Genomic DNA, 17564 nt, shown 5'->3' with positions numbered 1-17564 from the left:
TCAGTATAAATTAACTGATCAGCAACTTTTTGGGGGCGCAGGGTTTTTTTTATATTTATATATACCTGTCAGTGCTGCTGCTGCAGTGTTATAGAGTGATAGATAGTGAGAGATAGAGAGATAGAGAGATAGAGAGAGATAGTGACAGAGAGTGATAGAGACTGCTATATTTTGTGTCTGCTGCCCCCATTTTGTGCACCCCCAGCAACTTTTTGGGGGTGCAGGGGTTATTTTTCATATATATAACTGTCAGTGCTGCTGCTGCAGTGTCATAGAGTGATAGATAGTGAGAGATAGAGAGATAGAGAGAGATAGTGACAGAGAGTGATAGAGAGTGCTAAATTTTGTGTCTGCTGCCCCCGCCTTTTGTGCTGATCACTATATCTGAGGTGATCAGCAACTTTTTGGGGGTGCAGAGGTTTTTTTTTTTTTTTTATATATACCTGCCAGTTGCACTGTCAAAGGTTGTGCACCTGCTGCCCCTCACTGGTAATCAGTGTCGCATCACTGATCACCTTTTTTTTTTTTTGAGGCTGCTGTGGGGTCTTTTTTTAATTTTTTTTTTACACACACTGTGATTTTGTGGGTGTCCTGTGGCCACTGTGCGCTGATCAGTGACGTACATCACTGATCAGCTTTTTCGGCACAGGGTTGATCTTTTTTTCTTTCTTTTTGATCAAATTCCTGTTGCCTTTGAGCGCTGTTCAGTGACGGACGTTACTGACCAACATCTGTGCTCAATTTTTGGTGCAGGACCTTTTTTTTTTTTTTTTTATTTAACCCCTTCAATTTTTTTTTTTTTTTTAACCCCTTCAATTTTTTTTTTTTTTGTATAAAGTATTTTTTTTTTCTGCACTACATACACACTACACACTACATACCCCCCGGGTTGAAATAAAGTTTGTACCCCCCCCTACACTATACACGTGTTGAAACATTTCACTACCAGTAACACAAAAATAAAAATGGCATCCCAAATGTCATCCCAAATGTCATCCCAAATGTCATCCCAAATGTCATCCCAGTCATCCAGAAGAATGTATTCAGCGGAGGAGGCATATGCCATGCTTGCCTCTGACTCTGACACAGCCAGTGATGCAAGCGGGGAATTTGAAGGCTTCGTCTTAAGCTCCTCTTCCTCCTCTAGTGATGAGGGACCCCCTCAAAGACGCCCCCGTAGAGCAGCTGAGACCCCCCCCTAATAATTGATCTCGTATGGACCCCACCACCAGACAATTTTGAGCCCCAGGTTCCTGAGTTTTTGGCCATGCCAGGAATCCAATTTGATTCCACAGGTCTCAGAGAAATTGACTTTTTCAAATTATTTTTCTCTGATGATTTTATAAATTTAATGGTGGACCAAACTAATTTATATGCCCAGCAGTTTATTGCTCAAAACCCCACGTCATCATTTGCTAGGTGGACCCCTGTAGATGCAGTAGAGATGATGACGTTTTGGGGTCTGGTGTTTCATATGGGCATAGTAAAAAAGCCAGAAATTAGGCAATATTGGAGTACAGATGTTCTGTACAGCACCCCATTTTACCGTATGGCCATGCCCCGGGCTCGATTTGAGACGATCCTTAAATTTTTGCATTACAACGATAATGCACAGTGCCCACCCAGAGATGATCCCACCTTTGACCGGCTATTCAAAGTCAGGCCGGTCATTGATCATTTCAGTGCCAAATTTGAAGAGATGTACATCCCAGATAAATTCATTTGCATAGACGAGTCCCTTATACATTTTAAAGGAAGGGTTAAATTCCGCCAGTACCTTCCCAGTAAGAGGGCAAGGTATGGCATAAAAATGTATAAGCTGTGTGAAAGCACCTCAGGGTACACCCACAGGTTTAGGGTATATGAAGGGAAGGATTCAAGAATTGAACCGCCAGAATGCCCCCCCTCCCTCGTAGGTGTTAGTGGAAAAATTGTCTGGGATTTAGTGCACCCCTTCCTGGATAAAGGTTATCACCTCTATGTGGATAACTTTTACACTAGCATCCCCCTGTTTAAGGCCCTTGGTTCAAGAGGTACAGCAGCTTGCGGTACTGTGCGCAAGAACCAAGAGGTACAGCAGCTTGCGGTACTGTGCGCAAGAACCAAAGAGGCCTCCCAAAAACGCACATTGCCCAAGTAATGAGAAGGGGTGAAAGCAGGGGAATATGCACCGAAAATATGTTGTTGGTCAAATATAAGGACAAGAGGGATGTCCTTATACTGACAACAATTCACGGAGACAGTACCACCTCCGTCCCTGTACGAGGTACCAGTACCCACACCTCAAAACCTAATTGTATCCTGGATTACAATAGGTACATGGGCGGAGTGGATCTTTCAGATCAGGTACTGAAGCCGTACAGTGCCCTGCGGAAAACAAAAATCTGGTACAAGAAGCTGGCCGTGTATATCATCCAGATGGCACTGTATAACGCTTACGTGCTATTCCGTTCTACCGGCCAGAGGGGGACATTTATGCACTTTCAAGAGGAAGTCATAAAGGGCCTAGTATTTGGGAACCAGCAGGCAGAGGGCCCCAGTACTTCTAGTACTGGCCCCCGTATTGTACCAGGGCAGCATTTTCCTGATGAAATCCCCTCCACTGGAAAAAAGGGCAGGACACAAAAAAGGTGCAAAGTTTGCTATAAAAAGGGAATAAGAAAGCAAACTATTTTCCAGTGTGACACTTGCCCCGACAAACCCGGCCTATGTATAAAGGAGTGTTTTAAAATATACCACACATCTATGGATTTTTAGGTTCATCATTTCACCGTGCTTCGGGGGTCTTGCTAATGCCACATAGCACCCACCATTCATTCCACCAGAATCTGAGCCGCAAAATCCAAAAATCACTCCTTCCCTTCTGAGTCCTGCCATGCACCCAACTGGTATTTTTTGGTCACACGTGAGGCATTGCCGTACTCGGGAGAAATTGGGGCACAGATTTTGGGGTGCTTTTTCTCCTTCATACCTTCTGAAAATGAAAAATTTTGAGCCAGAACTGCATTTTTGTGTAAAAAAATGTAATTTTTCATTTTCACTGCCCAGTTGTATCAAAATTGGTGAAACCCCTGGGGGTTTGAAATGTACACTATACCCCTAGATGAATTCCCTGAGAGGTGTAGTTTGCAAAATGGGGTCACTTGTGGGGGGGTTCCACTGTATTGGTGCTTTGGGGGTCTTGCTAATGCGACATAGCACCCACCAACATTCCACCACCAAAAATCACTCCTTCCCTTCTGAGTCCTGCCATGCACCCAACTGGTATTTTTTGGTCACATATGAGGCATTGCCATACTCGGGAGAAATTGGGGCACAGATTTTGGGGTGCTTTTTCTCCTTCATACCTTATGAAAATGAAAAATTTTGAGCCAGAACTGCATTTTTGTGTAAAAAAATGTAATTTTTCATTTTCACTGCCCAGTTGTATCAAAATTGGTGAAACCCCTGGGGGTTTGAAATGTACACTATACCCCTAGATGAATTCCCTGAGGGGTGTAGTTTGCAAAATGGGGTCACTTGTGGGGGGGTTCCACTGTATTGGTGCTTGGGGGGTCTTGCTAATGCAACATAGCACCCACCAACATTCCACCAGAATCTGAGCTGCAAAATCCAAAAATCACTCCTTCCTTTCTGAGTCCTGCCATGCACCCAAATGGTATTTTTTGGTCACATGTGAGGCATTGCCGTACTCGGGAGAAATTGGGGCACAGATTTTGGGGTGCTTTTTCTCCTTCATTCCTTGTGAAAATGAAAAATTGAGCCAGAACTGCATTTTTGTGTAAAAAATGTAATTTTTCATTTTCACTGCCCAGTTGTATCAAAATTGGTGAAACCCCTGGGGGTTTGAAATGTACACTATACCCCTAGATGAATTCCCTGAGGGGTGTAGTTTGCAAAATGGGGTCACTTGTGGGGGGGTTCCACTGTATTGGTGCTTGGGGGGTCTTGCTAATGCGACATAGCACCCACCAAAATTCCACCAGAATCTGAGCTGCAAAATCCAAAAATCACTCCTTCCCTTCTGAGTCCTGCCATGCACCCAAATGGTATTTTTTGGTCACATGTGAGGCATTGCCGTACCCGGGAGAAATTGGGGCACAGATTTAGGGGTGCTTTTTCTCCTTCATACCTTCTGAAAATGAAAAATTTTGAGCCAGAACTGCATTTTTGTGTAAAAAAATGTAATTTTTCATTTTCACTGCCCAGTTGTATCAAAATTGGTGAAACCCCTGGGGGTTTGAAATGTACACTATACCCCTAGATGAATTCCCTGAGGGGTGTAGTTTGCAAAATGGGGTCACTTGTGGGGGGGTTCCACTGTATTGGTGCTTTGGGGGTCTTGCTAATGCGACATAGCACCCACCAACATTCCACCACCAAAAATCACTCCTTCCCTTCTGAGTCCTGCCATGCACCCAACTGTTTTTTTTTGGTCACATATGAGGCATTGCCATACTCGGGAGAAATTGGGGCACAGATTTTGGGGTGCTTTTTCTCCTTCATACCTTATGAAAATGAAAAATTTTGAGCCAGAACTGCATTTTTGTGTAAAAAAATGTAATTTTTCATTTTCACTGCCCAGTTGTATCAAAATTGGTGAAACCCCTGGCGGTTTGAAATGTACACTATACCCCTAGATGAATTCCCTGAGGGGTGTAGTTTGCAAAATGGGGTCACTTGTGGGGGGGTTCCACTGTATTGGTGCTTGGGGGGTCTTGCTAATGCAACATAGCACCCACCAACATTCCACCAGAATCTGAGCTGCAAAATCCAAAAATCACTCCTTCCCTTCTGAGTCCTGCCATGCACCCAAATGTTATTTTTTGGTCACATGTGAGGCATTGCCGTACTCGGGAGAAATTGGGGCACAGATTTTGGGGTGCTTTTTCTCCTTCATTCCTTGTGAAAATGAAAAATTGAGCCAGAACTGCATTTTTGTGTAAAAAATGTAATTTTTCATTTTCACTGCCCAGTTGTATCAAAATTGGTGAAACCCCTGGGGGTTTGAAATGTACACTATACCCCTAGATGAATTCCCTGAGGGGTGTAGTTTGCAAAATGGGGTCACTTGTGGGGGGGTTCCACTGTATTGGTGCTTGGGGGGTCTTGCTAATGCGACATAGCACCCACCAAAATTCCACCAGAATCTGAGCTGCAAAATCCAAAAATCACTCCTTCCCTTCTGAGTCCTGCCATGCACCCAAATGGTATTTTTTGGTCACATGTGAGGCATTGCCGTACCCGGGAGAAATTGGGGCACAGATTTTGGGGTGCTTTTTCTCCTTCATACCTTCTGAAAATGAAAAATTTTGAGCCAGAACTGCATTTTTGTGTAAAAAAATGTAATTTTTCATTTTCACTGCCCAGTTGTATCAAAATTGGTGAAACCCCTGGGGGTTTGAAATGTACACTATACCCCTAGATGAATTCCCTGAGGGGTGTAGTTTGCAAAATGGGGTCACTTGTGGGGGGGTTCCACTGTATTGGTGCTTTGGGGGTCTTGCTAATGCGACATAGCACCCACCAACATTCCACCACCAAAAATCACTCCTTCCCTTCTGAGTCCTGCCATGCACCCAACTGGTATTTTTTGGTCACATATGAGGCATTGCCATACTCGGGAGAAATTGGGGCACAGATTTTGGGGTGCTTTTTCTCCTTCATACCTTATGAAAATGAAAAATTTTGAGCCAGAACTGCATTTTTGTGTAAAAAAATGTAATTTTTCATTTTCACTGCCCAGTTGTATCAAAATTGGTGAAACCCCTGGGGGTTTGAAATGTACACTATACCCCTAGATGAATTCCCTGAGGGGTGTAGTTTGCAAAATGGGGTCACTTGTGGGGGGGTTCCACTGTATTGGTGCTTGGGGGGTCTTGCTAATGCAACATAGCACCCACCAACATTCCACCAGAATCTGAGCTGCAAAATCCAAAAATCACTCCTTCCTTTCTGAGTCCTGCCATGCACCCAAATGGTATTTTTTGGTCACATGTGAGGCATTGCCGTACTCGGGAGAAATTGGGGCACAGATTTTGGGGTGCTTTTTCTCCTTCATACCTTCTGAAAATGAAAAATTTTGAGCCAGAACTGCATTTTTGTGTAAAAAATTTAATTTTTCATTTTCACTGCCCAGTTGTACCACAATTGGTGAAACCCCTGGGGGTTTGAAATGTACACTATACCCCTAGATGAATTCCCTGAGGGGTGTAGTTTGCAAAATGGGGTCACTTGTGGGGGGGTTCCTAAATTTTAGCATCTTATGGTGCCTAGAAACCTACATGGTGCCTAAAAAATAATCTCATAAAAAGGAGGCTCCAAAATCAAGTAGGTGCTCCTTCTATTATGAAGCCTGTGGTTTGGTCAACGTGCACACTAGGGCCACATATAGGATATTTATGAAAACAAAAGAATTGGGGGAATCAATTTTTAGTCACATTTCTCTAGTAAAATGTACTGTGTTCCTTAGAAAAATGTATTAAAATTGCAAATCTGCAAAAAAAATGAAATTTTGAAATTTCACCTACACTTTGTTTTAATTCCTGTGAAACACCTAAAGGGTTAACAAACTTCCAAAATGCTGTTTTGAATACTGTGAGGGGTGCAGTTTTTGAAATGGTATCATTTATGGGGGTGTCTCACATACAAGTCCCTCAAAGTCACATCAGAACTGAACTGGTCCCTAAAAAAATCAGTGTTTGAAATTTTCTTGAAAATTTGAGAATTTGCTATTCATATTGTAAGCCTCCTAGTGTCCAAAAAAATTAAAAGGAAGTTGAAATAATGATGGAAACATAAAGTAGACATATGGTCTATGTTAGTTATTAACTATTTTGAGTGGTATGATTATTTGTCTCACAAGCAGAAAATTTAACATTTTGCAAATTGCTAAATTTTCCATTTTTTTACGACATTTTGGTATTTTTCACAAAAAAACACAGACTGTATCGACCCAAATTTACCACTAATTTGAAGTACAATGTGTCATGAAAAAACAATCTCAAAATCACTGGGATAAGTAAAAGCAAAAAAAAGTTATCCCCACTTAAGTGATACATGTCAGATTTGAAAAAAAGGGCTCTGTCAGGAACGCAAAAACTGGCTCTGTCAGGAAGGGGTTAATAGTTTTTTTATTAAATAACACCTAGGTATCCAGACTCACTATTGGTCGAATGTCAAAAGTTCGACAGGGTCAAAAGGTAGACATGAGTTTAAAAAAAATTAAGCCGACATGTGCCGACAGGCGGTATTTCATGCCCTACCATCCACTACGGCGTGGAGGGAGAATATAATGTTGGGCCGAGCACAGCATGGCATCGTGCACAAAGCATGGCGAGCTGACAAGGTACACTTAGATGGTGTCCATACCGACCTATGTCTATATATAGACACAAAAAAGAAAAAATGGAAAACTCATGTTGACTTTTTTCATGTTGACCTTGTGACCCTCTCAGCCATTTGACTATTGACTTATAGTAGTCGACCTATAATGGTCAACCTTATAACTGTAGACCTAGACATTGTAGAGCTAAAATACCATAACCCTGTTATTATTTGTACTATTTAATATTATTAATTGTGAATTGTGATGTGCTGGTACATTGCTTGTGTTCTGAGCCCATCAGTGGGAGTGTAGTTATAAGTTAATATTGACTGTGAGTTTAGCCATTCATTGAACCTTACTGCATGTTTTATGGAGCATTCCATATTATGGGATGGGGAAAGCATAATGCGCTTCAAAGGGGGGGGGGGGGATTGAATATTAGGCATATATGTACATACAAATATTTACAGTCTTTTTTTAGGTTATTGGGGAGACTTATCAAATCTCAGAGAAAGATAAAGTATAAAAAAAACCAGCTCCTAACTATAATTTTTTTTAACACTTTTTAAAAATCGCAGAAGCTGATCGGTTACTAATTCTCCAAGTTTTGATAATCCTCCTCCCTATGTGACTAGTCAGAGCCTCTTTCTAGGCATTCTGAGCAACATAATTAATATCAATCCAACTGAATCAATGTGTTTCTTGCAACTCACAATTGTGTATAAAAATGATCTTGCATAAAGGTTAAATTGCAATATAATCTCATCTGAGTGCACATAATTTAAAAACTTAATTGTACACTCTTAGCTGGAAGATGTTCCAAGCCAGGCTTGGCAATAAACCTCAATATACAATAAAGACTCTTCAGGAATCATAAAAAATGTTTTCCTTGTGTAAAGTGATCTTCTCACTGTGTAATATGATCTTATCGCATAAACCTTTTTAAATATGCAGAAGTTTCTGGAACCTTTCAGAACACTGTTGAAAGTTATTGGTAGCTCTTTTAGTTACTGTATTTTGGGTTTAATGGTCATATGTGAAAGGAAATGAGGAACTGATGGACAATATACAATGAATCCAATGTTCAATTCTAAAGACTGATACAAGTTTTGTAGCTAACTGGTACATCTCCCTGTTGTTGGATTTTGCAGATGGTACCATGCCAGTCTCACCCGGGCACAAGCTGAGCATATGCTAATGAGAGTACCGCGGGACGGAGCTTTCCTAGTACGCAAAAGAAGTGAGCCCAACTCCTACGCAATATCATTCAGGTGAGACCTTATAGTACTGGGTAGTCATCCATATTCTGTTGCTGAAAGCAGCTTCTAAAATATCAAACCGCTGCTATTTCACCTTACTTGATGTGCTCCCCTTGCATACTTCATACTGCATTATGTATTCTTTCAATGTTTTTATTTTTTGCCTTTCAAAACACTGTGTAGAGCGGAGGGGAAGATTAAGCATTGCCGGGTGCAGCAGGATGGTCAGAGTGTTGTGCTGGGAAGCTCGGAGTTTGACAGCTTGGTGGATCTGATCAGCTACTATGAGAAGCATCCATTATACCGCAAGATGAAACTGAGATATCCTATCAATGAGGAGACGCTTGAGAAGATTGGCACAGCTGTAAGTGCTAAAACATGATTACTGCTCTTGGAACTTTTTTTCTTCTAGTTCAACCCCCCATTTGATTGTTTATTTTATTGCCCCTCTGCCATCTGGATCTATACCCCTTCCTTACACTCCTCGTTCATCCCCCCCCCCCCCCTTGTGGACTAACATTTCTTTCCTGTATTGTAGGAGCCAGATTATGGAGCACTCTATGAGGGAAGGAACCCTGGTTTCTATGTGGAACCCAACCCCATGCCTGCATTTAAGGTATTGCCTAGCGCTGAAGTTGGCCAAAGGCCAAACCTTGTCTGTAAGGGTCTGTTTCTCCTCTCATTATTGATCCTCTGTTTTTCCCCTTCCTACACATCCCTATGTCTCCCTGGATCTTACTCCTTCTGTGTCTTCCCAGTGCTCTGTCAGGGCCCTCTTTGATTATAAAGCTCAGCGAGAGGATGAACTTACTTTCACCAAGAATGCCATCATCCAGAATGTGGAGAAGCAGGAGGGTGGATGGTAAGAGCAAGTTAGTAGCTGGCGCATACTACTTCTTGGATTCATCTTATTTCCCTGAAGTGTATTCAAAATTTTAAAATTCAAATTCAAATAAGAAATATCCCAGCGACTTGTTGTAAGTTGCTCTTAGTATTGAGTTCTTATGTTTACCGGTACTTACTTTTTGTTCTATAGGTGGCGAGGAGACTACGGAGGCAAAAAGCAGATGTGGTTCCCTTCTAACTATGTGGAGGAAATATTCAGCCCACCAGAGCCAGAACCTGAGCGACCAGTGAGTCTTCTCATTTTTTTAAAAGGGCCAAAAGTGTAAAATGAAGGTACTTATGTATTATCTGGACTCCCATGTTAAATGCATCCCATTTTTTCATACCCCTACTATCCAACTACGCATGGAGTTGATTTTATATAGTGTGGCGAGCGCAGCGAGCCACCGTGCCCGAAGCGTGGCGAGCGGACGCGGTCTCATAAGAAAACCGGGAGCCCAGATATTACATAAGTACCAAAATGAATAAGGCAGAATATATGTGTATGCATTCCTACATCATAGTAGAAGTTGAGGTCAAATAAAAATAAAATAAAAAAATACATATGTTCCTCACTCCTGCAGTGAATGCAGCGCAGAGAGAAACCTATTGGGTAACTATGCGAGCAGTTCTTGTAACTTCTAGTAACCAGGGGCTCTGCCAGTTTTACAAGAGAAGTGCCTGCTTCCAAACACTACTTAGAAAACAAAGAAAATGAAAAAGTGCCAGTACCTTGCTGGTAGCTGTTGCAATCCTACAAAGGTTCCCCAGCACAGCCAAAATATTGCCAGCAATGTACAATAGGAGTCGTTTTTCCTTAGGCTGAGAATTCTGATCTGACATGGTTAATGTGACCTTCATTTTGTTATGTACAACCCCAGCATCTGGATGAGAACAGCCCTCTAGGAGACCTTCTTGGAGGAGAACTGGATGTGCCCTCGTGTCAAATTGGTAAGAGACTTTGGATGGGATTTTAAAGAATGCAGATTCTAGGTGTAGATCTACCTACAGTGCCTTGCAAAAGTATTTACCCCCCCCCCCCCCCTTGACTTTTTTCATATTTTGTTGCCTCACAACCTAGAATTAAAATGGATTGTTTTGAAGGTTTGCATCATTTCATTCACAGAACACGCCTACAACTTTGATTTTTTTTTTTTCTCTTTTATTGTGAAGCAAACCACAAATAGGACAAAATAACAGAAACCGTCAGTGTGCATAACTATTCACCCCTAAAGTTAGTACTTTGTAAAGCCACCTTTTGCGGCAATTATGGCATCAAGTCACTTTGGATAAGTCTCTATGAGCTTACCACATCTTGCCACTGGGATTTTTGCCCATTCCTCAAGGAAAAACTGCTCCAACTCCTTCAAAGTCTGACCACAGATTTTCAATTGGATTGAGATCTAGGCTTTGACTTTTGCAAGTCACTGTATAAACCTCTGATTTGCTTCTATGGGCAATAATTCTAGTTTTTTATACATATCTTGCTGTTGTGTACAGTAATGGTCCCCATACACAGGTCCGATTTGTCCAAGGGACAAGTCAGACCTGATTTCCCTTCAAGCATACAATTTGGCACTTGATGTACCACTTGATAAATTGCATGTGAAAAGGACTCCCAGGGAGCTGCGGTAGCCAGGAGATTTGAAAATATATTTTCAAATGAATGGGTGGCCGCTGATTGGCTGAGAGTGCTCTCTCTCTCTCTCTGACAATCAGCGGCCCCAATTCTTTTGAATGGGAGTTTTTCAAATCCCCTGCCCACGGCTTCTGAGCTGCTACTGCAGCCTCTCTCTCTGGCTGCCATTGGCAAGGGGAGGAAAGGAGGAGTCTCGGAAACGCAGAGCAGGAAGAGCGCCTCTCCTGCCCAGTGTTTCCCCGCTCAGCAGACTGTAGATGTGTGCCAGTGCTACGGCACTGATCGGATGCAATACATCGTGGGTGCTAAAAAGCACCCATGATGTGCTGCTGATGGGTCCAATCTGATAGATCATATGTGCTGCACATATGATCTACGAGATCCGATTCACACGGGAACTCGCATCGGATCGGATGTCAAACCGGTCCGTATTGACCAGTTTCATCCAATATATTGGGCCGATCTGTTCGAATTGGATGAAAACAGGCCAAATAGGACCAGGTTTTATCTGTCATAACCCATTGTTTGCTGGCTGAAAATGGGGCTATATGAAGTGTTCATAATGTGCAACTCTGGGTGGTTCCAGTGTAAATTTTTTACTATGCTCTTTCAATTCAGCTATTCGGCATGAGGGGATGAACAGTCGTCCTTATGTTTTTTCAATAAATGTGCCATCCGTAACAAGATGTCCACTTGACGTGGCGGCTGACTCTGCAGAAGACATGAATGACTGGGTGAAGAAAATCAGAGAAGCAGCACAGACAGCAGATGCTCGGGTATGATGGCAACCAAATATGTAGTCATTCAATGCTTTGTCATAAATTAGATAATTAATGGGGGTTTTGTCCCCTAGCTATTTAGTTGTCTCCCAGAAATCCACTTGAACCACGCATGCAGTGCGGGCAGCCATTTTGTGAGCTGTGGTAATATTAATGACAGTAAGGGGTTGATTCAATGTACACCCCCCACTTGTGGGGGGGGGCGAGTTGCTATTGCAATGGTGTATAACTGCCATTAGTGGCAGCAGAATTTTGCTACCTTAAGGCCTAATCTCTCAGATTCATGGATTTTTGTACCCATTTTTGGGGCTGTGAACAAATATAAGTGCATCCCGAGTGTGGCATATAGCTTCAGGGGTAAGAACCTTTCATATAATTGAATCAATCCCTAAGTCTGTTCACCAGCAATCCTGTAACCATATTGAAGCATTTCATAGCAATGAGACCCAGGGAAATGATTAACTACATTTATTATAACTGTAGGTTTCTCCTACAACATGGCTGCCTCCACTTGGTGACATGTTCCCTAACTTTTGCTCCATTATTTCCCTATTGTTTATCAGCTCACAGAAGGAAAGATTATGGAACGCAGGAAAAAAATAGCTTTGGAACTGTCTGAACTTGTCATTTATTGCCGACCTGTTCCTTTTGATGAAGAGAGTAAGTGAATATATCTCTTAGTTCCCATGGCATGTGTTGACGATTAACCCACAGGCCCATACACACAAGGCGATTTTAAGCTCAATGTAGCTCAGTTTACCTGTTTTGAGCTACTTTGAGCTCAAAATCTTCAAGTGTGTATGACCGGGCGATGAGCTTCCGCATCATTGCCGGCCATCAGGCTGTTTTACTGGCCGAGTGTATGCACCTTTTAATGTGCAATTTACACTAGAAAGGTCTTGATTGCAATAACAATCACGATGCTTTCTTTTCTCTTCTAGAAATTGGCACAGAAAGAGCATGTTATCGGGACATGTCATCCTTCCCTGAAACAAAGGCAGAGAAATACGTTAACAAGCTGAAAGGCAAGAAGTTCCTGCAGTACAACAGACGTCAGCTGTCTCGCATCTACCCGAAAGGCCAGCGCCTTGATTCCTCCAACTATGACCCAATGCCAATGTGGATTTGTGGCAGCCAGTTAGTTGCACTTAACTTCCAGACTCCAGGTACAGCTTTTAGGTTTGTTATCATGTGTATCATGTGTTCCATATCAATACATATTAACAGAATATTGAGTGGCATAGGCTATTCATGTAGCTGTATATCATGGCTAGTAATATCCTGTTTTTCCCCTACAGATAAGCCCATGCAGATGAACCAGGCTCTTTTCCATTCTGGAGGGCGCTGTGGTTATGTTCTGCAGCCAAATAGCATGAGAGAAGAAATGTTTGACCCATTTGACAAATGTTCCCTTCGTATGCTGGAGCCAATTATTATATGTATTGAGGTGAGAGTCCTGACGCTAATCTCTTTACTAAATATTTGCATTGTTACCTTTGCAGAAAATGCCACGGGCACTAATGATGTCCTACAACCCGAACAGCTGAAGGAGATGGGTTTAAGATGACTTACTAAAACCGTAACTGATTGTGGCTATTATGCTTATTGGCTGATTTCATGTTTTCATGTTATCTGATTGGTGGCAATGTTAATACATAGTTATTAATTCACTCCTATGAGTATAACTATATGCCCATCACGTAAATTGAAGGGTATGTTCTATATTACAGATCTTGGGCGCCAGACACCTACCCAAGAATGGCAGAGGTATTGTGTGCCCATTTGTGGAGGTGGAAATCTGCGGAGCTGAATATGACAATGCCAAAACCAAAACAGAATTTGTAGGTGAGATGGCTCTTCGGTCTGCATTATAATAAGTAGATCTGTGTGTATACCATGATTATCACTATTTTGGTGTTGGGACATACTTGCTGTTTCTGAATCAATATCTTCTTTTAACACTTAATAGAATAGTATATTTCATTATTTAATGTACAGTGCTCTGGTACAATATATACTTTCTGTAAGCAGTGATGTCTTTGCCTATAATTAGGATTACATCAACTGTTTTGTTCCAATACACGGTATTAAGAACTGGGGTGTGTAAACTTTTTATCAGGGTCATTTGGGTAATTTCTGTTGTCATTATGATTTTAAAAGAGTATTTACAGTTGTTTGACAATAAATGGCTTCACCCAACCACTAACCCTGAGTTTTAACTACTTGCTTGCTGTGGTCGTAACAACTGTGAAGACACCAGGCAATGCTTTCTCTGACACGGTTGCATCTGATGTGATTGTGTCAGAGGAGACTGTTGGCAGCTGCTGGAACCTAATCTTCCAGCAACTGCCTGACTCGGTCCACCTGTCTAGCCCCTCCCCCATTCCGGTTAGGCTACAGAAGGGGTGGGGAAGGGTCAGAGTCTTTCTACTGCAGGCAGCCCCAGCTCAGGGGGATCAGCAAAGCTGTGACTTCCTTCCTCTCCCCCAGCTACAGGCATTGTAGAATGACCACCAGCCTGAGCTGTAGTACTGTAGCAGCCCAGTGTCTCCTCCTCTCCCCTCCCTTACTCATATATAAGACTGGTGTGCTGAGCAGCAATATGTGTATGGGTGATTTGTGCTAACCAGTGTTCTCTGATTAGTGACTAGTGTTCTCTGATTGGCGATTTTGACTAGATCTTGACTATATTGTTGTCAAGATCTAGTTAGGCAGTGGCAACGCGTGGGACCATGGATCGCAATCCCGCTGGGGTATACACACGGAGCGATCCATGTTTAGTTTCTAAGAGATCTGGTCAGATCGATTGGAAAATGGGATAAAATCACCTCACCCCTTTGAGAACAAACCCTGCAGCTTGCTGCTCAAGAAGTTGAAGTATATTTGTTTTATACAGTTAAAATTTGTAAATAAAGTATACTGATTCAGTGTATTATTTGCACAATCTGATAAACAAATTTACAGTTTTGGAGATTTGTGGAAAAAATATTATCCAGGTTAATAGTTAAAATATAGCAATAGTCATGGTTTTTCTTGTGAATTTTTTTTTTGAGCGCCTCATAAACACCAGATGCTTTAAACGCACCTGCACGAAAACCGACACCCCCCCCCCCCCCCCCCCCTCACATGAAGAGTTCCCCCGCATGCGTTTGAATGGATGTTTAGCATCTTTCACAGGTTGGGTGTGGGGAAGAAATCATTTGATCATTCCCATAGGCGCAGCTTGTCGCCGCCAGCCCATGCCCCCTGCCCGCACTGTTAGGTGCGAAAGGGACTACGAATAAGCAGTTTGCACTAAGCATCACTCCCCCGTGCGAAAGCGCGGGGGAGCGATCAAATCAGAATGACCTCCATAGTCTCCATCTGTGTTTGGACAGCAGTCTCTCTAATTTCAACTTCCGTGAAAAATTGACATAACTATTATTATGCAGGGCAATTCACCAGGTTTCATGAAGAAACCATATTTTCTCCTTCTCCTCCTTGTATTTAGTCATTGTTCTTTGGGGTTAGTTTATTTAAATGAAACAGAAGATATCCGATTTGGGGATAGAGGGGGGAGGAGCAGAGTTTTAGCGGTTTATTGCAAAGTGCCCAAACTCCTTGTGTCATTTTGCTATACACCAGTGTTCCCTCTGTAAGTACAACAATCCTATTGTTCTAAAGAAAGAGCGTAGATATTTTTTTTTAAGTAATTTTTTTTGTTTTTCTCGACAGTTGATAATGGTTTGAACCCATTCTGGCCTCAGAAATCTTTCCAGTTTCTTATTACTAACCCAGAATTTGCCTTCCTGAGGTTTGTGGTCTACGAGCAAGATATGTTCAGTGATCAGAACTTCCTGGCCCAGGCTTCTTTCGTGGTGCGGGGCCTAAAAACAGGTGCAATATAGTATAGGAGACCAGATTATGGGGAGAAAAGAGGGTTTGTATGTGTATTTTAGGGAACCTAACTTTGTTTTACATTTGCAGGTTACAGAGCAGTCCCCCTGAAAAATAATTATAGTGAAGATCTGGAGTTGGCTTCTCTACTCATACGCTTAGACATCTACTCCAGCAAGGTGAGAAGGTCCTGCTATAGGTACAGTCACAGGTAGGGAGCTTTTACTGGGGTGAGCTCTGGGAGGACAGAAGCCTCTCGTGGAGCAGAAGTTGATGAGCCTTTTGCATAAAGGCTAAAGGTTATCATACAGTAATTGACTGAAATCTTTAGCTTTATTATCTATCAAGAAGAAGGATATTGAAAACATGTTGGGCTTTATTCCCAGAAATGAATAAATAGAAAAACTAGACACACAGTTTGTCAGCTGGTCCTTATAGATTCTCTAGGTCAGAAATACGAACAGGTAAAACTGTAATTCCAGTACTGCCCATACATGGCCTGGTCACGTGACCAGTCATATGATCCTTTTCAGTTTGGCCACATACCTGTATCTGTCAACATTTCCACTTAGAACATTGGGGGTTATTCTAGTCCATTCTTTCTGACAAAATCCTTCTTATACCCCTTTTACACCGCCGAAAAATCCGGGTCAGCGGCGGGTCAGACCCGGATCTGCGGCGGTGTAAATGGGGTGAAGCCGTGTCCATTTACACGGGTCCTCTACCCAGGTCCTGACCTGGGTAGAACACGGTCAGGACCCGTGTAGAGACCGGTGTAAATGGTCGCTGCGGGTTCTTCCACGGCGTGCAGCGCTGTCCCCTCTGCTGCAGGAGGAGGGGGATGTCTACGGCTGCTGAGGGGGGGAGAAGCGGTAAGGCTGCTGAGGGGGGAAGAAGCTGTCAGGCTTCTGAGGGGGGAGACGGAGGGGGTGCTGGCGGCAGCTGCTGTAACGCTTAACTCCCCCCTGCAGCCACAAGGTCCCTGCGGCGAATGGGATGTCAGTGGCGGGGGTCCCTAAGGCGGACGGAAACTAGTAGTTTCCATCCGCCGCAGGGACTCTGCCAGTGACAGCCCATTCGACTCAGGGATCCCGCGGCTGTAGCGGGGAGTTACAGCAGCAGCCGCAGCCAGCATCCCCTCCATATAAATACCTTAAGAAAGGGCGCCAGTTCCTCCTTCATTGACGCTGTCAGCTGGTGCCTATGGCGGGGTCAGCGGTGTCTGACAGCCGCGCCGTGCGGAGTTGCCGTCATGTAAGGTGACGTCAGCGGGGGTATCCCCTGTAACTCTATGTATGTGAGCGGCTATCTAATGTTAAGTGAACGCAGTAGAAGCTCCGGTCTGTGCAGTACGGGCAGGTGCTGTGTATGCAAGTGGTTTGCACTGTGCGACTATCGGGACTTGGAAAATGAGAATACCAGTGTCTGCTGATGTTAAAGTGAAGCTGTATGTCCAATAAGCAGAGACACTTGTTGCTGATAATGTAACATATAGACATAAATTGGTCTGGATGAGCTGGATATTTTGTTAATGAACGGAGTAAATGTAACGTTGTGATCAATTTTGAAACTCAGATACAAAGTGGCAAGGGTTACAGGGGATACCCCCGCTGACGTCACCTTACATGACGGTAACCCCGACGCGTCTGTCAGTCACTGCTGACCCCGCCGCAGGCACCAGCTGACAGGGTCAATGAAGCAAGCATTTTTTATGACATCCACAAGAAAAAGCAGGGCTGACCCAGGTCCAGTGTAAATGATGCAGACCCAGGTCCGACCCTGGTCGAAGTGCTGTGTAA

The 17564-nt window shown here is 43.0% G+C and overlaps 1 protein-coding gene across 2 annotated transcripts in view; it reads left to right on the top strand.

Moving 5' to 3' along the window:
* Positions 1–17564, top strand: part of PLCG1 (phospholipase C gamma 1) — a 105734-nt gene that overhangs the window by 78153 nt on the left and 10017 nt on the right. For both annotated transcript variants that reach the window (XM_083147709.1, XM_083147708.1), the window contains exons 18-30: positions 8479–8598; positions 8770–8950; positions 9125–9202; positions 9345–9448; positions 9623–9719; positions 10353–10422; positions 11729–11886; positions 12453–12549; positions 12831–13055; positions 13188–13336; positions 13620–13734; positions 15604–15765; positions 15856–15944. In XM_083147709.1, the coding sequence (XP_083003835.1) occupies positions 8479–8598; positions 8770–8950; positions 9125–9202; positions 9345–9448; positions 9623–9719; positions 10353–10422; positions 11729–11886; positions 12453–12549; positions 12831–13055; positions 13188–13336; positions 13620–13734; positions 15604–15765; positions 15856–15944 (1645 nt within the window). The remainder of the gene's footprint in view (positions 1–8478; positions 8599–8769; positions 8951–9124; positions 9203–9344; positions 9449–9622; positions 9720–10352; positions 10423–11728; positions 11887–12452; positions 12550–12830; positions 13056–13187; positions 13337–13619; positions 13735–15603; positions 15766–15855; positions 15945–17564) is intronic.

This window comes from Crinia signifera, chromosome 6 (assembly GCF_055691185.1).
Source record: "Crinia signifera chromosome 6, ASM5569118v1, whole genome shotgun sequence".
NCBI lineage: Eukaryota > Metazoa > Chordata > Amphibia > Anura > Myobatrachidae > Crinia > Crinia signifera.
Note: the sequence above shows the minus strand (reverse complement) of the source record. Positions and strands in the feature narration are given on the sequence as shown.